This window comes from Nymphalis io, chromosome 12 (assembly GCF_905147045.1).
Source record: "Nymphalis io chromosome 12, ilAglIoxx1.1, whole genome shotgun sequence".
NCBI lineage: Eukaryota > Metazoa > Arthropoda > Insecta > Lepidoptera > Nymphalidae > Nymphalis > Nymphalis io.
The window spans coordinates 3,968,820-3,995,170 of record NC_065899.1 but is presented as its reverse complement, the minus strand read 5'-3'; the positions used below and the strand labels follow the sequence as shown (position 1 = coordinate 3,995,170).

The 26,351-nt window shown below is 32.1% G+C and overlaps 1 protein-coding gene across 1 annotated transcript in view; it reads right to left on the bottom strand.

Annotated features, from left to right (window-relative positions):
• Window positions 1-1,376: 1,376 nt before the first annotated feature.
• Window positions 1,377-26,351, bottom strand: part of LOC126772346 (transcription factor collier) — a 58,949-nt gene continuing 33,974 nt past the window's right edge. The window contains exons 8-15 of the mRNA XM_050492683.1: window positions 11,510-11,591; window positions 8,480-8,624; window positions 6,757-6,914; window positions 6,215-6,341; window positions 5,411-5,499; window positions 4,807-4,981; window positions 3,868-3,996; window positions 1,377-1,670 (exon numbers count right to left, since the gene is read on the bottom strand). Coding sequence (XP_050348640.1) covers window positions 1,567-1,670; window positions 3,868-3,996; window positions 4,807-4,981; window positions 5,411-5,499; window positions 6,215-6,341; window positions 6,757-6,914; window positions 8,480-8,624; window positions 11,510-11,591 — 1,009 coding nt within the window. The 3' untranslated portion in view covers window positions 1,377-1,566. The remainder of the gene's footprint in view (window positions 1,671-3,867; window positions 3,997-4,806; window positions 4,982-5,410; window positions 5,500-6,214; window positions 6,342-6,756; window positions 6,915-8,479; window positions 8,625-11,509; window positions 11,592-26,351) is intronic.

Sequence of the window (26,351 nt, the reverse complement as noted above, 5' to 3'; positions counted from 1 at the left end):
CATTATCTAGTCGTGGGCAACAATGAAAAATATTACCCTTGGTGGACAAAAATTGTTAGTATAATATTACAAGTAGGGTGAAAAAGGTAGCATGTGCGAAATCACAATAGCTTAAACTATTTAAGTTGATGTTTTTGTTCGAGTTACGAGTATGATGGATGGGTTGCACCCAGTTCGTACAGACCCTTTCGATTGAGAACTGCGGAATGATGACCCTTGGAGGTAATTTTATCTGTATTAGATAGATAATTTAGGTTATCTTTTATCTTTTAATCAGCTAGGATATAACATCTCCAATCCATATGGTGATCATATTTAATAGATCTCTTAGCAAGTAAAAATATTGTTTTCTGCTTACTTCAGAATGTTGTGGGTGAAAATAAAACTTCGCATTATGTATAAGTAAGTTTTTAATATCGTGTTTTGTGATATTTTTTTTTCTTAATAATTACAATGTACAAGTCTTAGTCGATATACAATAGTGTTAAATAATATGTACTATATTATAATAACGTTATATTCAGAGAGACTTTGCTCAAAATACAGTTTATATAATTGGATGTGATTTTCAGGGAAAAAATATTATATAGAAATCCACACGTCTTTTCGTATACATTTTGTTCATTTCAAAGAGATATTTCTCTTTTGCCGTTTCGTTGTGATACAATGCTAATACTTAAGTTAAAAAAAGATATGTATTGTTCCAAGATATGAGAATGATTCAAGATTCAATATCTACCTTATATTCGTTGTTACGTTTACAAATAACGTATGTAATTTCACTTTTAATTTAAATCTAATTAATTCGAATTGAAGAATCGTAAAATTTACATATTTTTATACAATTTTACTTACAATAAATATATCACAGATATCACAAAAAACAAATTAAACAGACCATGTATGAAAGAGATTAAACTTTTTACATTCGAGCCCAGACGGTCTTTGATAAAAATTTTTGGGCTTTTATAAAATCTACATGACTATTTTGAATCTAGCAACCGATCTATGAAATGTGTGAATTTTTCGTAATAAATTCTAATATTTACAGGTAAATTACAATAGTATTTACATAACATTACCTGTGCACGCCGCCATATTCATTCATTATTTTCAGAATATAAATATATTATTACAAGAAATGGGTAACTGATGAAAATCTTATCATACTTAAATACAGGTGCTATTTATAAAAATACAATAATTGAAATTATTAAAAACATAACGTAATTAATGACACGTTGTGACAACAATCCTTTGAATTCAAACATGAACAAAAAAAAAACAGTTGATGTTTGAGTTTAAAACCGATTTCCATTTATATTCTTGTCGATTTATATTATCTGTGGAATTTAAAAGACGAATATTTTCACGCAGCGTATTTGAAATTAAAATTAATAATGAAAATTCTATTATCATGTTGTCTATTATAACACTAATAATTTTACATGTCAACATTTGTATGCGTCATCTGCCATTATAAAAAAAAAAAAAATAAAGATAAATATTGCAATAATATTAAATTGCTTATAGTTTAGCAAGTTAATTACTCAACGTAAAAAATCGTTACTTGGAAGCGAGTGGAGCGGTCTGTGCGTATTGTTGCGCGCTGCACGTCGGCAGCGAGAACGGGTTGACGCTAAACGGTGACGACACCAAACCGCTCATTCCTGTTGACAATATAACACTAATTATTGTATAATCTCTATAATATATATAACAAAATAAACCAGGGTTAGTTACAAACAGTTCTAAAGAAAAGTACGCGAGTCTATAATGTCAATTTACTTAATGCTACAGAAAGACTAGTTTCCGCTCGCGGTTTTGGTTCGGTAGTAAAAGTACTTGGAGTTCAAATTTGCTGCGTACCATATTTCATCAAAATTAGTACAATGATAATACACATACTTTAGTAACATTACACTAATCTCAGCCCCATTTGAATAATTCTTTGTTTTACAGGATTGTCCATTTATGGAGGAGCTTTACGCGATAATCGTTTATTATAAAATCGTGGGATATTTAGCGTGGGACTACAGCAGTAGTAAATGAGATTTTCGGTTAGAGAATTTTTAATGTATTTTTAATTAACTCTGATTAAGCTTAACAACCGAGATGGCCCAGTGGTAAGAAAGCTTGAATCTTAACCGATAATCGTGGGTTCAAACCCGGGCCAGCACCACTGAATTTTCGTGTGCTTAATTTGTGATTATACTTCATCTCGTGCATACATTTATACGGTGAAGGAAAACATCGTGAGGAAACCGGCATGAGTCTAATGTCACTGAAATTCTACCACATGTGTATTCCACCAACTCGCAATGGACCAGCGTGGTGGAATAAGCTTCATACCTTCTCCTCAAAAAGGGAGAGGAGGCCTTAGCCCAGCAGTAGGACGTTCACAGGCTGTTACTGTAAGCTTAACGTACAATTTTGAGACTTCTCAACATATTTTTATATCATATTTACCCTAACAATTACACTCGTATTAGTATAATTTGGTATTAAATCGTAGTTATTTACACTTTTGATATTAAATCAATAAAGACCGTATCTTTCAAAATCTAGATAAACTAAAAATCAAAATTCAAGAAATAATATATAATATTATAGATAAACTTAATGTTATGTATATATTATATATATCCGTATTAATAAAAGGTTATTAAACACGAAAACTTTATTTAACAATGATATTAATCCTTCACACATAATATATAAGATAAAACAAATGTATAATTATTAAATAAATATGTTACATGTTTTTAAAGCGTATAAGCAACGAACAAAAGCGATACAAAAGCGAACGAAAACAAAAAAAAACAACTACTAACACTGGACGGCGAGATGTTGCCAATTTTGATGTTGTAAATTACGCGGTGGACTATTTCTGACGACTGCGAACGCACTTCGAGGCTTCCCTTTGCCAAGTCCGTCACTGCATTTCGTATGAGTGTTTACGGTACATTCATTCTTACACTCGCCATTTCTTTCAGCGTAATACTCGCTTTCTTTCGTATTATACACGTTATAGTGTTCAGACGATATATGTCCGTTCATGTTCGCCGGATGGTACGGTCCTAGAGACACTGGACGGGATAAAGAAAACAGGAGTTAACACGAAGCGACACATACACATGGCGTGCGGAAGCGTTTGTAATGTGGTATAAAACTTAATTGTGTTCCAGGATATAAAAGCGAGCTTAGATTAAATGAAATTTGTTTCAAAGTATTTTTATACGAACATTTATGTAATATATAAATCGTTTAACTATTTGGCTCTTCAAACAAATGACTATTTTAGTAAAATAAAAATATTGATTGGAATTTATAGAGATTTGATAGTGTAGAGGAGAAATAGATAGATAGTTATTAATAATAAAAAATTGTTTTTACATTAGTATTATTTTTTTAAATGGTTCCAGTAACTGTAATAACTTATTTGTGATGGCCAGTTGGTCCACGCAGTTGCTGACAAGATGGAGTAGATAATAAACGGTGACTAAATATACCACTGGAGGTTTTATTCAATTTATATCTGGAATTAACATGACACTACAAATATATTTACGTTAAGTCCTTCCGCGTGAATTAAATCAATTAATTATTAAAAATGAAAAACTGAGCAATAAATCTGGTATTGCGTCGATTATGATTGCATGCGCTCGGACTGTGCGAACCGGTCTCTACAAGTAATGAATATCTCAGTCACAAATGCTTACTTACCAAATGAAAACAAAATCGTTAATTTTATCTACAAACTCGTAATATGCTCCTGTGACATAAAGATGATTTAAAAAAATGAATAACCATCCAGTTCACGAGTAAGACTAGAGGGGCGAGGGGAGTACGAGTGGCGGGACTCACGCGAGGACGTGTTGAAGAGCGCGGCGGGCGGCGCGGGGTAGTGCTGCGGCGCGTAGGCGGGCGCGTGCGGCGTGGACGCGGCCGAGCAGTAGCGCGGCGACACCGAGCCGCCGCTGCGCGCGTACTCCTCTAAAAGAAAAAGCCTGGGTCAACACGAAATTATGGTTAGCTCTTTCGTCGACTGAAGCTAATCGAATTGTAGTGATAGACGCGAGGCGTGGAAGCCGCCAGCGAGACAAGGACATTTTTAATTCAACGGCAAAAACCGATAATCGATACTCGTATGTACCAGTTAAACTGTCAATAATGTAATCGATAATAATCAACATGTTACGTTATCACACTCAATAGTACCAACTGTCAAAAAGTGAAAAATCGAATGGAAAAATTGAAAAGAACACATTGTTTTAAAAAGAGTAAAGAGTCGACATTTGGGTCATCTAAGTTTTTTCTAGTACTATATTATATCTGTATAAAATTAATCTAGTTATTTTTTCACCAACGTTAACTTTTTAAATAAAACAAAATTTCCATAAATATGATTGATTGAAAATATTTAGGGGCTGTCTTTTTTTAAGGTTATTTTATGTTTGCTCGCTACTTTTCATTATTTTATTCATTATTTGCCGAGATGACCCCGTGGTTAAAACACGTTAAGAAGTCAAGTTCAAATTTTAAAACCTAAGCAGACAACATTATTTTCAAGAGCTTAATTTGTATTAATAATTCATCTCGTGGACAACGGTAAAGGAAAATATCGTGACAAAACTGGCTTGGATGAAAATCTGCTACCATCGCTATTCACCGAGATGAAGTACGTGGTGTAATAAGCTCTTTTCCTCAAAAGAAGAGCCTGTGCCTCGTAATTAGGTCATTTACAAAATGTTTTCCTTTACTTTATTATTTACTTAAAAATGTACTGTAGCAATCAAAACTCACCTTCAGTCCACTGCGATGTGGCAGTGTCCTGTACACTGACAGCCAGCTGTCCCGTGTAGGAGTTGAATGGCATACTGGCGGGCGGCGAGCGCGGCGCCCCGAGCCCCAGTTGGTTGTTACGGGGCATAGAATACAAAGCCTCCGCTAAATCTGCAGCTCGCTTCAGTATTATTTCCTTTTATTAAAAAAAAAACGCGTGCTTAGTTTCATTTTAAAAATCAAATTATCTCAATAAAGGTTGAGTTTTCATATGATTAATTGATGTATATAATTCATTTCGTGCTTGATGATGAAGTAAAAAATTGAGGGACACATATCTGCTCATAGGGACCTTTTGACCCCAATAACAAATACTTTAACATCTGAAAACTACAAATATCACTATTACTGCCCTAGGTATTAAGGTCTATAATATACCTAAGTTATGAGCACATTTGGGTTTACCAACTTTACTACTATTAAAATTGAACATTATTCTTTTAATATATAAAAAAAAACTAAAGAGCTTATCAATTTCATTATCCATTCACACAGTCCTCGTTTATCATTCAAATAAAAACGGATTTCATTGTATACTTTACGACGTCAGCTATAAAACATTTACCTTGGGCAGTTTTTCAGGGTCGCCCGGATGTCTCGGTATAAGTTTCTGTAGTCTCTGGAAGCCGTAATCTATTGTCGGCTCGTTGAGAGCTGCTATGCGCAACAAGAAAAACAAAATCAATCATTAGCTGCCCCACTAACGAATGGAAGCCTAATTGATGGATCGCTATCGAAAGAAATTGCGTATTACTTACTGGCCTGTTTTGGTTTTGTTCGATTCTTCTTTGTATGTTTGTATGTTATCAAGAAAGTTAAGGTATAACATTTAATATACATCAATTTGGAAATGATTAGTTTTGTGTATTTTATTTGGATTTATTTTTTATTTGGACAGAGTAGCATTTCTCGTAGCTTGCTCTTATTGAAAAGGTGTCGTCACGACTAAAATCCAAAGCAATATAAGTATAGTAACATTCAGAAAGATCATTATGCTTATTTCAATTTTATTTATTATAAGTTTTCACGCCTAATTTAAAAAGCGTATGTTGAACTTAATCGACAACCAAGTCAGCAAAAATATGACAGATTCTTTTAAGAAAATTTAATTATCAAAGTATTACTAAATTTCTTAACTTGTTACAATAAAAATAATGACTGACTAGGTTCAACTCCCGTATTACGCCAATAAGAAGTTTTTTTTTCAGGATGTTCTCACTAACAGCTCAGATTATAAGAGTAAATTCTATTTGCCTACACATTTTTTGCTATATAACATGTACAGTTGGCTATAAAGGCCACTTTCAGTTTGTCCAACATGGCCTATATCAGCCAGGATCATCATATTAAGATATATATATTTACTCACAAACATAAACGAATCTTCCAGGCGCCCCCTTACAGAACTGCTTGCTTTTGTACGAAAGAGTAACTTCCACCACGCCTGGTATGTGTCGCGGCGGTGTTTGCACTCTAATCGCGTGTGACGTTATAAGCTGTTGACAATACACACCATTGACGCCATGTCTAAATTATTTCATATATTTTCATACCAATGTCACTCGAAGCACGCTATTTCAGTGTTCCTATAAAGTACCGGCTATTTCAAACCATTACTTTAATACATTTAATGTTGATTATCGTGGCATTGTACTACCAATCGGTTTGAACTTTCTTATACAAATGTGTTCTCGTTGCAATAAATCCTTCTCAAAACTTAAAATACTTTTTTTATACGAGCTATAGTACAATGGCCGTAAATGACATGTAGGACCGAGATGACGGTCTCAAAATTGCGGACTCAATTCGAAGCTATCACGTGTTTTATTATAATTAACATTGTTTTCAGAGGTGAAGAAACTAATGCTATATTAAGTGTGATGTTGCAAAAATATTTTACAATAAACTCACCTCGCTCCAAACTAACATAGTTCCGAATACGACTTGGAGTCCATCGAAAAAGTTATCCCCAACTATTATGACCGTAGAACCCCCTGACGTCCAGCCTTCGCTCGGAGATATTGCTTTGATGCATGGCGTTGCTACAGGCAACGGTGGGTATAGCCCCGCTATTAATAAAACAAATAATTCTGTTCACTATACCATCCACTTTAAAGTTGAAATTTCTTTGTGTACATACAAATTTTAAAATAACAGTTACTACTTACTATAAATAAACTGAAAAACTTTCAAATCATATAAATAGCGTTAAAGTAATAAAAGCGTTACTGAAGTCGTTACACTACTAGTAAAAGTATTTTATGCTCAACAACTTATAAAGTTGAATAAACGCCAAATTGCTAAAACTCACGCTGTCCCACTTGGACGTTTATCTTTCGCTGTATCGGAAAAGGGACAATCGTACCTCGTTAAAGTTACACTTGCTTGCGATTGTCAAATATCTTGATAATTGATAATAAATTTTAATATGATTCAAATAAAGTTGGAGATAGCATTGAAATGCAAGGGTTGTTATGACATTATCGAATTGTTATTACAAATGCAAGGTTGTGAGGGGGCCACGCGTCGGAAGACAACAGGGTGAATCTGAAATCTTGTGAACAAAACGACTCGGTAATAAAGACGAGAAGAGAAAGTGAATTTAAGGGGACGGAAGAAGATTACGTCGAAGGTACTTTTTTAATTTAAGTAATAAAAACATTTTTTTCTCTTTTCCCCCGCGAGTGAGTAATTAATATTTTATATACTTTGTCTCGTTTCATCGGTAAATAATGAGGGTTGAAGATAACCTCAACATTTTTTTGTATATACTATTGCCTACATACATAAACTTGGAATCAATGGAAACTTCATGAGAATTAGAATTTATTTGATTTATTGTTTTGTTTATTTACCAAATCAATGGAGAAAAGATATGAAAGTGAAATGTGAATATTAAATAAATAGGTAAGTGATTATCATGCCCACCATTTGTAATTTTAAATCAATAAGGAATCACGTTTTGTCAAAATTCACTTAATTTATTGTACGAATCGACCTTTCAAATGATATCCTATAGTCACTTATTATTGTAAAAAATAATAATGGAACAATTTGTTTACATGTATAAAATGAATTTCGCAGAAGCACCCGTGAGCAAAAACAAGTACAAAAGCATATTTATACATAAACTTGAGACTGTTTTACTGTTTGACCCATAGTTTTTTCAAGACATAATTCTTTTAAATTATCTCTCTTCACGTTCGCCTCAACCACCCAACGCCACCCTAGCGAAATGTCTACTGTGATTCCTTGCATACAAATTACATCCTCAAATCTTATATTATGACTTTACATATTTGCTTTCACGCTTCAAAATATGCGTACTGTTATATATCGATTAAAAATAAAACTTTTTAAGATAATTGGACGAAAATGAAAGCGTTTGTTTTAATTTAAGTAACGATTACTTGAAAGAAAATATTTTTATGTTACTTGAACTATTTTTATAGAACAACTGCAAAAAAATAAAAAAAAAGCTATAAAAAAATAAAAATATATAAAAATAATTTTAATTAAATCAATTTTGGTTCGAGCTAGCCACGATAAAAGACTTAATTAGTCGTTTCTCGATTGTAATCTTGACCACAAATTATTTTAAATAAAAAAAATATTAAAAAAAAACAAAACGTACAATTAGGCTCGGGCGCGGCGTCAATACCTTCAGACGGATCGAGTCGCTTCGCTCGTCTCCCGTGTTTACTGTTGTTGTGAACGAACATGTTGTCCGATATCGCCAGCAGTGGACCGTCGACCATGACTTGCGTTGATATCACCACCTGTGAAATCGAATAATTTTAACAAATACCACATAACATTTTAACACATATACACAACCTAAACCGAAGAAAATTGGTTCAAAACCACCAATCAACACGGAAGTAAAGTTCTCTTTGACAAGCGTTAAAGCCTTGTCAACTGTGGAATATTTACGAGTCGATACTATATATTAATATATACCTATTTGACATATGAAATTTATTTAACTTCCATTTTAATACAGTCATTTTAATTACTTAAAAGCCGAGATGGCCTAGTGGTTAGAATACGTGAATCTTAACCGATGATAGTGGGTTCAAACCCGGGCAAGCACCACTGAATTTTCATGTGCTTAATTTGTGATTATAATTCATCTCGTGCTTGACGGTGAAGGAAAACATCGTGAGGAAACCTGCAGGTGTCTAATTTCATTGAAATTGTCACATGTGTATTCTACCAAACCGCATTGGAGCAGCGTGGTGGAATAAGCTCCAATCCTTCTCCTCAAAAGGGAGAGGAGGCCTTAGCCCAGCAGTGGGACATTAACAGGCTGTTACTGTTACTGTATTTTAATTACTTTAAAAATAACAATATGTAAATATAGCTTTATTTCTTTTATAATAATATTTATATAAAACGTTAAGTAAGACGTAATAGATAATGAATATATTTTGTATTTTATCGTGTGATAATAATAATTTATAAAATAATATGGTCATGTTATTCCTGAGTCAATCTTATTCTATTTACAACATGACGTCAATCCGTATAAAAGTCATCTATTTTCAAACCGAAGTTCAAGATCATAGCGAAGGGATACGAAAATAAAACCCACCAATCTTCGACCTGCATCGATATCGTACAAAAACGTGCGCATTCCGACGTAACACACACATCGATATCCACACAGGGACAGGGATGAAAGGGAGAGTCCCATGGGAGGTGGGGCCAGCGTCTCGAAATGGACGATGTAGTAGGTATGCAAGGAAGTGCATTGTGCAAACGTGTGTGCGGTTGGTCTTATTAGTCCATATGTGTATTTATCGTTATATTTATATTTCAATATGTAAGTGATCTTTGATTCAATAATTAATATTTGAATTATGGGATAGTACAAAAAAATGTGTAACAAATTTTAGTGTAGTACCAACAACTGAACTATTTACGTCATTTATTGTTATTACATGTAAATTATTTTAATAAATGTAGCCTAGAAAAACCTTTTATTATTATAATAAATATATTTATTAATAATTTAAAATTGATATTTGATCACAAATATTATAAAATTAATCAAAAACATTAAACAGGCCTGTAATATTGCTACGTAGTTTCCAAGATATTATAAACGCACGGTTTACATTACTCGCTTATATTCTTACCCTTGAAATGTTGGGGAAAGATCAATGAATTATTCAATGACACACAGAAAGATAAATATAAACACAGCGAACACGTTCTATATATAATCGCTTATGCATATTAAAATGAACACTACATTCAAGTAACATTAAGTTCTATATTTGCTTAAAGTCGGTTAGGGGACACGTAAAACAAATATATTGAAGGCATCTGAGGAAGTAAATTTGTACTCATAAGTAGACTGTGAATGCACCTTTACGGCTTATAAGGCCGGAAAGTATATCATGCATTATAAGTATATTAAAATTTTATGCATATCTAAAATTTCAATTATAGAATTCGTTCTAGATTAATCCGAAAAATATTTCAAATAAACATTTAAATAGATTTCTTTCCGTATTTAACAATTTTTGTATATAAAAACTGTCCAATATATCATATTTTACAAACATGTTAATATTATCGATTGTAAATTAAATTAATTAATTATAATTCATGGCGTTCACTTAAAAATGTTTTGAATTTGTTAAGTTTTACTCCGTTACGTTTTGTACAAACTGAATTTGACTATACGGAGTAAAAATCAAAGATGAAAAGATCTCGAGTAAATAGATAAACTCACATAAATAAATTTAATTTAATCCTACCCCTAAATTGGAGGCGCTTCAAATATTCAGCAGCCGAGAATGCAACCCTTCCATCAGCTAAGGGTGATACGAGTGAATGGTACAATTACAAACGGTAGGAGTCACTCCAGATATTTTTTTAAATTATATCTATGTATAAAATAAGAAACCGCTACTAAAATCCAATTAACTTTCTCGTATAATAATAAATAGTACAATTATTATTATTATTACTATAGACTAGTACTTTAAAATGTATATTTTAACTTTTTAAAATGTATATTTAATAAGTGTAAATAACGATTTATATATTTTTTTTAAATAATTTAATGGCGAAAAAGATATAAAAAATATATAAAACAATTTAAAATCCTTCTTGTTAGAATCTAAATAACCCAATATGTACCTATAATATATGTCGCATCTGATATCTAATCTTCATAAACTTATGTAATAACTGATGAAAAATATACTTAATTTACTCACGTAGATACCTAAAACGATATAAATACGAATAGTGACTGCATGAAAATATTTTAAAAACATTATAAATTTATTTCATTTTCATATTTTCATAGCATTTTAGAATACCATAATTCTTCTTTACTTAGACCAAAATCAAAACAATATACATATATCATTTGATCATTTTTCATAGAATAAACATATTTTTGAAATTGTTTCCAGCAAGAATTTTCAATTCTTGTTTTTTCAAAACAACTCCCCTAGAGAAGCTACGGGCTGATATATTAATAGTAGTAAGTTAATAGTTCCATTTTGTCACATGGTTTGAAAATTTAAATACGTTAATTGAAACCAACCAATTAACAAGGTTTTTCAAGGGTTTCAATTCATTTACACTCGACTTCAATATTATCTTAACATTAGACATAAGGAGTTCAAAAAAACCAACTTACTTGAAACCTTCTCATGTCGCGCGGGTTGCCGGCGTTTTTCAAACAATTCTGATTGCATTTCAGAAAGAATTTTAGAAAAAATCTGAAACAGAAAAAAACATGTGACTTACAGCTAAAAACGGTTACTTATATAAATTTTCTTTATTATTTTTATTAACAAACAAACTCACTTTCGCATTTGTTAGTGAGAATGAAATGTGTTAGTAATTTAAGATTCGTTTGAAGAACGTAAATGTGTGAACTTCTGCTGTAAAATCTAATTGGGCGGAAGATATTAATTAGTCTAAATAAAAACATATTTAAGTATTCTATTTAATCGTGAAAATATATATTTAACTACAAATAAAGATACTGAGTGATTACGCATGTGTGTATTTCATAATATTATTACATATATTCTTTTACAGCCGTTTATATCCTTTGTAAAGGCCGAGACGATTAGTCGTGTTAAAAATGCCAGCTCAGGTAAGAACCATTGAATTTTCATGTGTGGTAAGCATTGTGACGAAATCTGCATTTGTTGGATAGAATTCCGCCTCATTCGTGGAACCGCATGGAACAGCGTGGTGGAAAAAGCTCTAAACATTCTCTTTAAGAGGAGAAGAGGCTTTTACACAGCTATTTACAGGCTATTTTTTAAATATTATACAGCTTTACTGAAGTTTAAAAAATACTTTCTTCTAACAGATATAGTCTATCTGGCACGCTAAATCACTTATTAATAATGTCAATTTATTGTCGCAGCACCGAAATCGCTTTAGAGCACATCTCCCAGCTGTTTCCACTTCAGTAGAAACCGTAAACTCCCCATTATAGTATTAATTTGTTTCTCGCGTTCACAAATTTGTATCTTCCGCTCCTTCATGCCCGTTTTTGTGAAACAGCAATTAAGCGTTTGAGTGCGAAGTTCACAAGTTTTTGTCTAAATTTAGTACAGGAAAAAAATTACGAACGTTTTACTCGAAACTGTTAGCTTTAAACTAAATCAAACAATTTTCAATGAAAGTCTATAGGCTCAACTACCAGCATATCGGATTACACACAATAGTTGATCTTTGCAATATTGGGAGTACTTTCCTGACATACGAAAATAGGCTTTGTTATATTGTGTTAAGGATCTTTTGGGATGGTGAAGTTAAGTTGGTTGGTGCGTAACGTAGAGCGCGCGATCAGGCAGGCGATCACGATGAATGCTTTAGCAGAAATATTTTACATAGCCTCCGGCACTAGCAATGCCGCCACGCCGAATATTGCTGTGCCAACAGCTGTGGATATAGCGAGAGTTGTTACAACTTACACAAGCACTTTATAAATATTCACATCAATGTTAATACCTTAAATGACTAAGGTGAGTTCTCACTGCTAAAATGTTATCATAAGCATTTTCCATTACAGATAGGTAAAGGAATAGTCTATCGACTTTTACTACACGGACACTTATGAATTTCATTTGAAGTATAAGATTAAAAAGGTTGCCTACAATTTACGTTGTTATATATATATATATATATATATATACAAAAAAACGGTGTGATATCTACTCAATAAAAGTCAACACGGGGCAGATATGAACATTGTGCCGCGAACGTATTTGTAGAGCCCGCGGCGTCGCACATCTGTCCGCATTATTTATGTTAAACACCTTATGTCACAATATTGCGAGTTAGTTTACACGTCAAACGAAACCGAATAGAGGTATGGAGATTTATTTCGGAAGTATTTCGGGAGAGAAGACAGATGGATTTTAAATACTATATTAATAGCTGCCTTGAAATATTTTTTTAGTCAGTGTTTTTGACTCATAATCATATGAATATTATTTTCGATTACAGAATTATTTGACGGTGATAAAAATAGGTGATACATTTATATAAAATTGGTATAGCCTTTAAGGAATCCACAAAGGTCAACTGACCCCGGTTTTCCGTTTAAATTACTCTCGCGGTCAGCCTTAAGCCCTGGGATGATAGCGAATACCGCTAAGTAAAATCTATTAGACGGACACTGCTTATTTCACAACGAAAGATTAATAGGTTGATAATTTATATACAATATTATGACTATGCTCTCTTACATTGGCATATATAATATATGACGTTTAAATGTGTACATAATTCACAAAAAAATATGTAATCCTTAAAAGTTGCACAAAAATACTTGTAAAATTAATGATTTAATGATAAAATGAAAAAAGGGAGAGGAGGCCTTAGCCCAGCTGTGGGACATTTACAGGCTGTTATTACTAATGATAAAATATTTCATCTCTATCGTAAATATATGCTCGATACACTAGAAAATCAGCTAAAATGCATCTAGGGAAAAAGTCGGAGTCTACTAACTATTTATACGAACTTTAGCTTAGACATGGTGCACTGTTCGCAATACTAGAGACTCGACAGGTGCTAATTTATACGAGGCAAGTCGTAATTTACGACTACGACGCCTTATGTGCCGCTGAATGAGGTTAATCTAATGAAACATTGTGTAACTCTATTTTTTTTACTTAGTTTTACCCATTTATGGTCAATTTCATATCGAATATTCATTTTATGTCTGTATCGTTGTATCGTTTAAAAAATTACTAACTAAATAGGACGTACGATGATACTGTGATTGTAGAGATTCAGTATTATATAGATTTCATTTGAAATTAAATGTAACAGAATTTCGTCATTTGATTAAATATTATTGTTAATCGTTGATAGATAAATAGAGACAAAAAAACTGTTTAAAAATATTTTCGTATTCATAGGTAGCACCCATACTATTAAATTAATATGATGGTACTCAATGATCACTTATCACGATTCACGTATATCCTCGAAATTCCAAGGAAAAAAATTATATCATCATTTTTATTTCCAAAACCACGTGAATCGTATTTTTGAGTGAGAGCCCATAAATAAATATAGAAGTTAGATTAGTCTAAGTTAGCTTCAAGAGTATACATAGAACTATTCATAATATTGTTTACTTAATTCTTATTTATAGTCTTAGAAATATATATAGTCAATACAGATAAATACGATGTAATATGAATTTAAGATAGTTCGAAAACTTTTTTTTTATTATAAATGTTTTATAAAAACATTTAGGTCATGACATTGGCATACATACGTTTCTTATGCTATTTATAAGTCACAAGACTTTATACGAAGTCATATTACCTACATACTAATAATTAAGCATGATCTAATAAGGTGTCAAGTCGTAATGACCCAGTAGATAGAACATGGTATTAACGGGTATATTTTGGGGTACGAGTTCGTTCAAATAATCACTGACTTTCCTGGCCAGTATATGTGTTTTCATTTTATCTCGCGCAATTTTTTAATTTAACGTACGAAAGCAGATAGCTGATAGTGTTCATCCCCGCACATAAATTTACTTGGAAGTGTTTGAAATATTAATCTTGTGTCTGTTTACACTATAACAAACTATAAACCAGGACAAAGATAATATTACAAATTGAAACCATATTACTATTTAAAATATCAGCCATTGATAAGTGAGTAATACTTTTACAGAAAGACGTACATAAAGCCTAATCGGTTGGAAGGAAAACATCCCAAGGAACTGTGTCGAATGAAATTACTGCATAATTCACATTAACAAGCCAGTGGAGCAGCTTGCTGGAGTAGAACTTTAGCCCACACACTTAACTCCAACCAAATCTTTATTTTTATTTTTTTTTATAGAATAGGAAGGTGGACGAGCATATGGGCCACCTGATGGTAAGTGGTCACCAAACGCCCTTAGACATTGGCATTGTAAGAAATGTCAACCATCGCTTATAGCCAATGCGCCACCAACCTTGGGAACTAAGATTTTATGTCCCTTGTGCCTGTAATTACACTATTATTTTATTATTTTATGGAAACGATACAAATAAACAATACTGGTTCAACTAAGGCATCATTCTATTTCATTAAAAGATTAATATAATTTACAAATATTATTTAAAATGAATAAAACATTTTGTAGGTATCACTAACCAAGAACAGTTTTCGAAATATTTAGAATCTACAAGAAACAATTATTTGTTAACGTTTCTGTTTTGCGAATATATTTTATACGCAAAAGATTTTGTATAGAATACTGCAATCGAAAAAAAAAACGTCTAACCGTAGTTGCGTAAGAAACACTGCGACAAAATCAAACTGTTCCCAATAAAAGCGCCCGCCTATATAGAAAATATTTACCTATCGCATCACGAACAGAAAGGTAACTGTATTTTTCGTCGTAAAAACTACCCCTGGTTTTCATCCCTTCTCGTATATTATATAGCCCTATCCGTTAAGGCTTATCTTTTGATATCAAACGAAATGTCGTAAGCGACATTGATTTTTTTTATTGATACTAGGAAGGCTGGAGGCGCCTAATGGTAAGAACATTGGCTTCTTGCTATGAAACGTATGTTTATATCCTTTTGGTATGTAATTACACAAGAGTCGAGTTGGTCTATTGGTTAAAACGACCGAAAATTGCAGGTTCATATAAGAAAAAGGTTGTTGAGTTTATAATTAATGCCACTAGTGAAAGAATACATTGTGAGGAACCCTAAACGTGTCAGATGGAATTCCTCCAAATATGTATACTTGAATCCGGCTTGGAGTAGCAGTAGTGGAAAAATTCATTGTTTTGTAGTGGTAAATTAGTCGTCAATGGATATCTAGATATGCCTGTAACTAGCATCAATTTCAAATAGCATTCTATTAAATTAACAATAAAGTCTTATTTTGCGTATCATGTATTTAAGTGTATATCGAAGGTTAGAACAGCAAAGATAAAAAGATAGAATCAAAGCGGGTGGGTATTTATGAGGCTTTAAGCATAACAAGGATGGATAACAGTAAGAATGTAATTTATTTCATGAGCTGCGGCAAGGAATGTTTTTTTTAATATACTCAACAAGTGAACTAAGACTTTTACAATAATAATATTTAAAAAAAAACATATATCCTAATAATTTTGTTTATTAAATGTTTTTAAGCCTAATATGATGTCTGTTTTAAGCTGCTGGTATAAATTTATATGAGTAGAGCTTAATAACAATGAAATTGGTTCATTATTTTGTATAAAACGCTTACATTTTATAGTTTTATTTTTACTCGCATATTCCCAACTATACGTCGGAAAAAATCTACTACGGCATTAAGTCGCGGTGAGGGGGCGGAGAGGGGCCTTTCAAGTCGGAACACTTGAATGCCACCCGCCTCACACTCCGCCCTCTATATACTATGTTTATTTGCATGGATGTTCCTTTCAAATAGTTTAAAAAGAAATCCATACATCACGTACTTATTTATAGAAATGTCTAACTCTAACTTCTTATTTTATTTTGTAAGTGAAAAATTCAAAATCATTTTTTTTAATAATAGTTTTTATTATTAAATTTCAAACGTCGAAGTATTAGAGCCAGTATAATTTTTATTAAAATAAATATCACTTATTTTTATTTGAATTTCCTTTTACAACAAAACGAACTTAACCCTAAACTAACTCGGGCAATAACGATTGTCGGAAATGTTGGAGCAACAGAAAACATTCAAACCCGAAACCGCATTCGGCAATCGAACGTTCGCGAAGAACTCGCACTGACAACAAGCGGTCTCTTATAACTTTTCCCTTTTAACCTTTCGCCCCCCTGCTCCCTCGGGAGGCGGTCCCCTGGGCCCGCGACTCCCTACGCCCCGCTCCACTCAATACCGACACGCCATGCGGACGCCAAAGATTAAGTAGCCGGAAGATTGACTAAAAATATGAATGATGTACTGTAAAAAAATTATTAATAAATATATAGGTACGTTTGTTTTGTTTAAAATTAAAATTATTTAATAAATAAAGAAATAAGATTTCATTCTATATATTGTTGACGTATCTTGAAATTGATTAGCACAATCGATTTTATAAAAAATATACCTACTAATAATATACACGTCTATTATTATTATTTATTATAAATTCTATCTGAATTCGTACATACGCCACAGAATGTATCTACTGCGATGTACGTAGAGTATTTTTAGAAGTGTAGGGTTCTAGACGTTCTGCGAAGTTTACCCGTGCGGGCAAATAATCTTTGGTTACGTGCGACGGGCCTATAACGGACCCAGTTTTCGACTTTGTTTTTCCGCGTGCGCCTATAGCGAGCGTTAATATTTCAGTACGTAGGAATTCAAGGGTTAACTGGTCCCCGTTTCTGACGCGTAAATAGAGTACAATAACAACGATTTCCATACGTATCATTCATTGGAATGTGCACATGAATCGAACTTTGTAAGCGTTTATTAATTCAGGAAGCTTAAAATAGTATATTAAGTATAAAATTATAAAGCGAGTTAAATTCTGGTGTTGCCGTTTTAATAACATCTACTAAATAGGTTTTAAAATATACTAGATAACAATACCTACAGGTATTATTATCTAGCATTAGTAGGTATTGTTATCTAGTATATAGTTTGGAGCAAATAACATATCGATAGTTGTTTATATATTGTAATTTGTTTATGTTTTGAGACTGTAAATGTGCCATTGTTGGACAAGATCTGCTCCACTCTTAAGGTCCTCCTTCGAGCGTATGCTCCAGTAGGGATCTATAAACATTAGTAGTAATTTTGTCACAAGACCACGTCGGCTTATTTAAAAAACAGCAAAAGAGAGTATTTTACGAAGGTACATCAAACAAGCAATAAAAATTGTTACGTTAAGTAAAATCATGTTCTCGTAAAAAGATTTTACAGACATAAAGAAATAGCAGATTTTGATTGACTTAACTATTTTAGTATAATAGAAAATAGCGATACGATTTTACGTTTAACGCACACTGTCCTTAAGTATGTTTATAGATTTTATAGCTAAAATAGTTTTTTCTTTGTGCCGAGTGAAGGATATCGAGACGCAGCATCGTTGCCATAGCAACGCGATAAAACCTCTCCTTTCATAGAGCCCCGCAGTAAACGTCACAGTTTGAGATAACTTCACAATAAATATCGAGCCATCCTGTCTCAATTATTTTGATAATTTTTAAATAAGCGTCCTAAATGATTATATTTTATTAGGAAACGTATAAGAAAAATAAAAAATTAGCCATAAAGAATGTAAACAAAACAAAATTTATTTATTTTCAAAAACAATTATTATAAATAATATACTATAAAGCTATTTATTAAAATATTATATTATAACCGCAAAATGTTGTTTCAAATTAAGATATAACTAGATGTTAGTTAACGTTCCATTCCAAAACGTATTTTTAACATTTCATATATTCTCGAGGTACGGCCGAGTCTAAAAGTGCTCGGCGTATCTTCCAATTGACAGTACTCGCTGACATCGTCCAATCGCTCGTGGCTTGTAAGCCTTTCCCCGCTACGGAGCTCAGCTAAAAATACCTACGTTATATTTCCCGACCATCCGCTTTTTACAACGACTGTAGCTATTATATGTAGTGACGTAGATGAGCTACGAATAAATGTTCTACGAAACTTTACATGACCTGATATGATTAGCATGTACATAAGTATATAACAATTTCATGCAAACGTAAGACTTGTTTAAAAAAATATTATTAATAAATATATTTATCATTCAATGCTTGATTTATTATATAATATATATTATGCTATCTTAATCTTTATATAGCAGAAAATACATTTTTAATTAAAAGTTTAATTTTTTTTTTGCGTGCTACGCACTATATTCTAAGGAATATGATATTTTTATTATTATTATTATTAAATAATACGACAAAACTAAGAACGAAATGTGCTAATGTACTTTGCCGCTTGGCCTAAAATTCCGCATTCAGCTCGACCTCTTTCGGGCACAATCAACATACAAAGACAAGGTCCAACATTACGCGTCACTTCATTGTGGGCACCACTCTAATTGTAACTACACTCCAGGGTACCATCAGCCGCTCAGCGCTCCCGATAGTAGGCGTGGGCCACTAATCTTCGACCCCTACATACTAATACACAAACGAATCTTTTCAAACAAGTTTCGATTCTATTTCAACAATCTTAAGGCCCTAAATTGATTGCACTAATAAACGTATTTGCAAACGTAGCGAGGGTTAACGCACACTATCAACTCATTAAATTGCATCGCCTTTTTAATGAGTCTGAAAGTGAACAAAGGATATTGAGCGCGATTACATTAAGTACGTACTTGTAGCGAGGTAAGATAGTTTGTTTCCTCGGTAATGTTTAGATAAGCAAATTTAAGTATTAATAAACTTGTTTTAGATTCAACCAAAAATCGTGTTGTTTGTGTAGTTTTAATTAGTATTCTTTTCTAGTACAAGATTATTGTATCGAGTACTTAATTTTAATTTTTATTTAGCGAATTAGGCATTAACAAGATATATAAAATCAGTATTAATATCAAGTTAACATCAAGCTTTCACTTGAAAAAAATTATAAAAACAGTTGCGATAATTTAAAATTACATAAAATTACTTTCAACTTGGCTGCTACTTTTGTTCGACTAAAATATTAATTTTACGTCTGAACCTCTTCTAAGGCTTTTAGGTTTGCATTAAGAAAAGAGAGTCCAATTATGGTCATAGATGTTACAAATAAAACTCGAACAGTTAATATTATTATTATATATTTTATTGTCTGTGTTAGCTAAAGCAAGGCAACGCTTTGTTTATAAACATTGAATCTAATAGTAACTGATTATTATTGGTATCATAAATTGTTATTATTAAGCACTTAAGTATTTGGGCTATGTATACGTGCAGGACAATTTTTAAAAAGGGTTTTTTATTAAAATTGATTTTATTATAATTAAATCCTTAGTGAATTCCTTGGTGTGTAAGAACTATGTCTGATTTTTGTTGCACTGATTGATATAATATTTAAAAAAAACCATAGGCATACTTATCGTGTAAAAATATCTACAAACATTATAACACATTTTTATGTCGGAATTATGTATAATGGAAGTATTGAAACAGTATAAAAGCTTAATCATCATTTTTAAACCATGATAATGAACGATAAGTTTAACTATAATAATACAATATACAGCCTGTAAATATCTCGCTGCTGGGCAAAGACCGCCTCTCCTTTTTTTTTAAGAGAAGGTTTTGTAGCTTATTCCACCACGCTGCTCTAATGCGGGTTGGTGGACTACACATGTGGCTTGATTTCAGTGAAATTAGACACATGCAGGTTTCCCCACGATGTTTTCCTTTACCGTTAAGCACGAGATGAATTATAACACAAATGAAACACATTAAAATTCAGTGGTGCTTGCCCGGGTTTGAACTCACGATCATCGGTTAAGATTCACGCGTTCTTACCACTGGACCGTCTCGGCTATAAAAACTTTTAAAAATAAATAAGAAGTCTGTAAAGTGGATTCGCTATTGCTGAGTACGAGAAAAAATATACTTTTAAAATAAATTAACTAAATACAAATTTATTTCTTATTATATTTTATTGTGTGAACGCTTAATTTAAAAATATATAACCTTGCTTATACCAAATTAGTAATCGTTATTTTATCCTGTTGAAAGTACCTTTATTTACTGAGTGCTAAAATGTCTAGCCTTTTAGTGATTTTATACAAACATGCATAATATAAAACCACAACCAAAAGTTTGAACCATTCAATTAAGCGAGACGGAGTTTGATTTCCTCAATATGAAGTATTTCTTTTATACTATTGGTGAACGGACAGATAGGCAACCTGATGTTGACACCACCGCCCATAGATATTAACACCGTAAGAAATATTGACCATTTCATTCATCACCAATTATGTCACTAGCCTTGTGATCTGGGATGTTTTGTTTCTTCTGCCTGTAGTTACACTAGCTGACTCACCCTTCCAACCAGGATACAAAAATACTAAGTATTGCTGTTTGGCGTTAGAATATGTAATTAGTGAGCGGTACCCACCCAGACGGGCTTACATAAAACCCTACCAAGCTACAAGTACAGTAGTAGAGTAGCATAACAAAGTATACATAAATACAAAAAGTAGGTTATTTGTCCTTAAAAACTTTGCCAACATTGCGCAAGGCACCGTAGTATTAGGTAAAAAATACAAAACGGTATTCTATATTAAAAACTATTTTTAAAACTGTATAACATTTTATGCAAAACGCAGTATTTACGTACGCCACGCTCATATTTACCGGGTGAATATGCTATAAAGTGATATCACGTGATCGTTTTCAGCCGGGTAATAGTTATAAATTACCCGGGTAGTTTATAAAAGCCGGTTAACCCGAGGTAAGCGGACAAGGCAGATAATTTATTATTTGGAAATTCGGACGCGTTTTCATATGCTCTATTGATCATATCACAATGGGCTGAGGATAAAGGGTTTGTTTTATCCAAATTCTGGATGTAATGACACTTATTAATATTTGTAATAAGGACTAATGTTGTTTGCCTCATTTGACATATGGTCAAGGGTGATGACTCACGGCATATTATATTATTGACACGCATACACAAGAACCGAGATGGCCGAGTAGATTGAATATGTGGATCTTATTCAAAGGTCACGATGTCAGATCCGGGCAATCACCTATGACTTTTAAAGTTACGTCATTTCGGTTTAAATTCGTAGAATTTCATGGTACGTGCATATACATTAAATTAAATTACCGTAAATATGGAAGAAAAGCTTCGAACGGACGGAACAGTACCAGCGGAATATTATTACTACCACTGATACTTGTAATATATAAATACATAAAAATTTCAGTTAAAAATAACAATTGTCTTGCATGAAATTTCTAGCATTCGCTTGGCATTTTATTTTTAAAACTTTATATTTGAAATATAAGCTATATATGTAATTATTTAATTCATTTTTAATATTTTAAATCGATCGACTAATATAATAGAGGTCATTGCTACTAATTTTATTAAATAATAATAATAAAAACATTCAAGATAAGAAGCTTTCTTACAAAGAATAAGGTAATACTTATGACGTAATATATTATTTAAATAATAAATTAAAAAATATATAAATAGATTATTATATAGCCTATATCGCTCTTAAGTAATGGGAATGACAGTTTATTTCGATCACCGTCAACCATTTAACTTCTTAGTATTGTGTGGGTTTTGAAACTGAATTTTGTACCAGTGTTACTCAACCGATTGAGGTGAAACTTTATTTTTAACTCACATTTATCGTGTTGGTAAAATTCTTTAATTTCAGTAAAGAGATTAATAAAAAAACCATTCATTAAAAATATATTAACTTTTTGGTTGCCAGTAAAGATTTTTTATTAATGACTGACATAATAATTCAGATATCTAATATACATAATTTTTTTTTTTATTATTATAAAGATTATGAATTTATATATAAACTTTTTATTATATTATCAACATTTAAAATGTTTTACTGTTAGCTCAGTTCGAACGGGGAACTGAATATATAGTTGCAATGCGCACTGTATCATTTTCGCAAGAGGGTCTCGCCAAGTTATTATAGGAAGGCTACACTCACGTTCAAGACGTTTTAACATTTTAACTTAACCAAATATATTGGATAATATAATATTATTATAGTTATTTCATATACATGAATGAAATATATGAATCTATTTTGGCAGAAATAATCGTAAGATGATGTTTTTATTAAAGAGTATTTTATTTGAAAAGTAGAGACAGAGCAAAAAAATAAAATACTGAAAATAGTAATCTATGAATTACTGGATTTGTTTTAGTTATTAATGTAAGTTTAATATAAAAAATATTATTAATGTCCTCTTGACCGTATTACGGATACAGCGTGCTTACTGCGTACACGAACAGTTGGCGTAGGAGATATAGATACGAGGATATGAAGATACAGAGTACACTTGTGTTTTTTCAAATACGTCATGAGAACTGTCTTTACCTTTACAACCTAATGGGGTGGTAATCAGATACGACCAGAGACTCCAGGTGCAAGGCCAGTGCAACAGTTTTATCGTGTTATCCGAAGAAAAGGGTTAAGCACTAACACATTTGGCTGCTACAATTTTTGTTAGATAAAGCTATTAAATTGTAATAACTCAACCCAGGTTCGAATTTAGAACATCGAAATATGCAGCTATATTAGCTAGGCCAACTCATATATACATAGTTTATTCAAGTTAAGTTTAGTCAAGTGATAATCATTTTCATGTAATCAACATGGCTTACAAAAAAATGGTACTTAGGTGCAAAAAAGTGACGACAAATAAATTGAAAAACTTGTGATTTTCAACGCGAATGTACAAATTTTATATTCGAGAACCCTACAGTACATTTATCACACGGAAACTTTTAAGGTAAGCATATTTAGGTCCTAGTACCCGGTTTCTCACTAAATTGTAGGTGATAATATTTGTGCGATTCATATTAACATTATAAAATAAATAACTAATTGTACAGAAGTTTTTTCTACTGTTTTTTATCTTTTAACTGTTTTGAAAATTTAAATAAAAACTTTTTTATTATTATATATTCTGTTATCATATTTTATACCGATAATTATTATTTGTATAAATAAATATTGATATAATCAATTGTACCATATTTTCTCTTTTATGTAGCTAATTTTTAATAATGAAATTTCGAACTAAACGGCAAGCCAAAATAAAATTCGTATTATACGAATGTACAACTAAAACATAAACGTTTTGTAGGATCCCTCGTACAAAACTGCTCTATCAAAATATAACGACCGCGATAAAACGATGGAAAGAAAGCAAACGCTACCATCGAATTTCCAAAGATCCTACAATATATACGTCCCTCTCTAACATACTTGTAATATCTAATTCTTTCTTGTTCCGGCATCAGTTCTCAATTTTTATAGGCTAGTCGATAATATTTTGGCCGCAACGCGAGTTATGTATTATATATTTTCTGATTTTTAATACTTCGCTCCGTATTATAAATAAACTAGACGTCAATCATTTAGATAAACTATTAAATAAGTAAAAACACCTCCGTACAAAGTGTGACTTCAATACAAAGTCAAATAAAAAGTAAACCTTTTAATCTAATTTAACATATTCACTTAATTGCTATTTACTTTTTTCGAATTGGTCTCTTATAAACCGTCTTGACGTCATGTCATTAATCTTAGGAAGCTGGCAGCGCAGCAAACGACCTCCCGTTAAGGCTTTCCATGGGCAGCGTACCCATAATATGCTTGTATAACCGGAAAAACGTCAAAGCAAATGCCGCCGGAAGTGCAAGCCAAACGAAGCCTTCCCCTAATTTGTATTAGAGTCATTAACGCGTGCACTAGTCACGATCCTTCCGACCTTTGTGAACAAACGAATAGAAAATAAGGAATCCCGACGCTGAGAAAAAAAAGGTAAATTCACTAGATATATTTTTTCGCAGAGAAGCGTGTCGGTAGCATTGTTAAATATATCGTCCAATCAGTATCTCGGGGCAGGAGAAATTAGCGTTTGAAAGTGAATGGCAGAACGGCGTATCCTGGTCTACCCTTTTATGTGGCGCGGCGTAATAAAAAAAGAGATCTTGTTTGAATTTGGAAGACGAATTAAAAAGAAAATGAATTCTGCACTAATTTAGCAGAGAGAGTTTCCAGACGATTTTCGGGGCTCGAGGCCGGCTTAATTAATGCATTAAAGTTGAAAGTCTTCACTCATGTACCGATACTAATGAATACTGCAAAGTAACTAAGTATCGTATACTTTATCTACATTAATGGATATAAAAATTTTAATTTAGGATTGTAATAACAGTTTTGGTTTTATTGTGCGTGTATTTGTAACACATACAAAGAAACACAGTCTTTGTATGTATTACATAATTATCTATTATTATACATATAACACATCGTATTTACATAATAGCCGAGATGGCCTAGTGGTAAGAACGCGTGAATCTTAACCGATGATCGTGGGTTCAAACCCGGGCAAGCACCACTGAATTTTCATGTGCTTAATTTGTGTTTATAATACATCTCGTACTTAACGGTCAAGGAAAACATCGTGTCATGTGTCTAATTTCATTGAAATTCTGCCACATGTGTATTCTACCAACCCGCATTGGAGCAGCGTGGTGGAATAAGCTCCAAACCATCTCCTCAAAAGGGAGAGGAGGCGTTAGCCCAGCAGTGGGACATTAACAGTACATCGTATTTATGAGGTTAATGACGATGAATAAATTTATTATTTCGTTACTTATTTATTAATATAATCAAATAGTAATTCGATAGAGCTTCTAGAGTGATGTCGCTAAAATCATACTGTTTTCAATTCTAATGGCATTTTATATGTTGTAATAGCAGATTAGAAGGGCTCACGTTCGAGTGAAGTTCGGATCAGGGGGCACTTTAACGAATCGTATCACTTGTAATGAAGGCTAATTCTTTCATTAACTCCCCGTGACAATGGGAGAAAGTGTAAGGTAAACGAAAATGAATGTCCGACTTGTTTTATTTGTAACTTACAAAGGTATGCGTAATTAATCGAGTTCTTTGACTGAATTCGTTGATTTTTACTAAAGTAAAAAAAAATTACATGGTTTTAAAGGGTTTAATAATCGTATAAGACCTATGTTAACATTATATTAGATTGTTATTTAATTCACTATTTACATAGTGAATTATAATTATAATAGACACTAATTTTTCATATTTATTTATTACTATATATACAATTAATAATTTATGCTTATGTGACAAATCTTTTGAATTTAATAAATATAATATATATATAATTTTGGATGAAAAAGAGATATGAATATTAAGATATTTTATTTTTATATAAGATATATATCTATTTGATTAACAGTATGCAATGCATTAGATATTTATATTTATGTAAAATATTCAATGATTCAAGGCAATA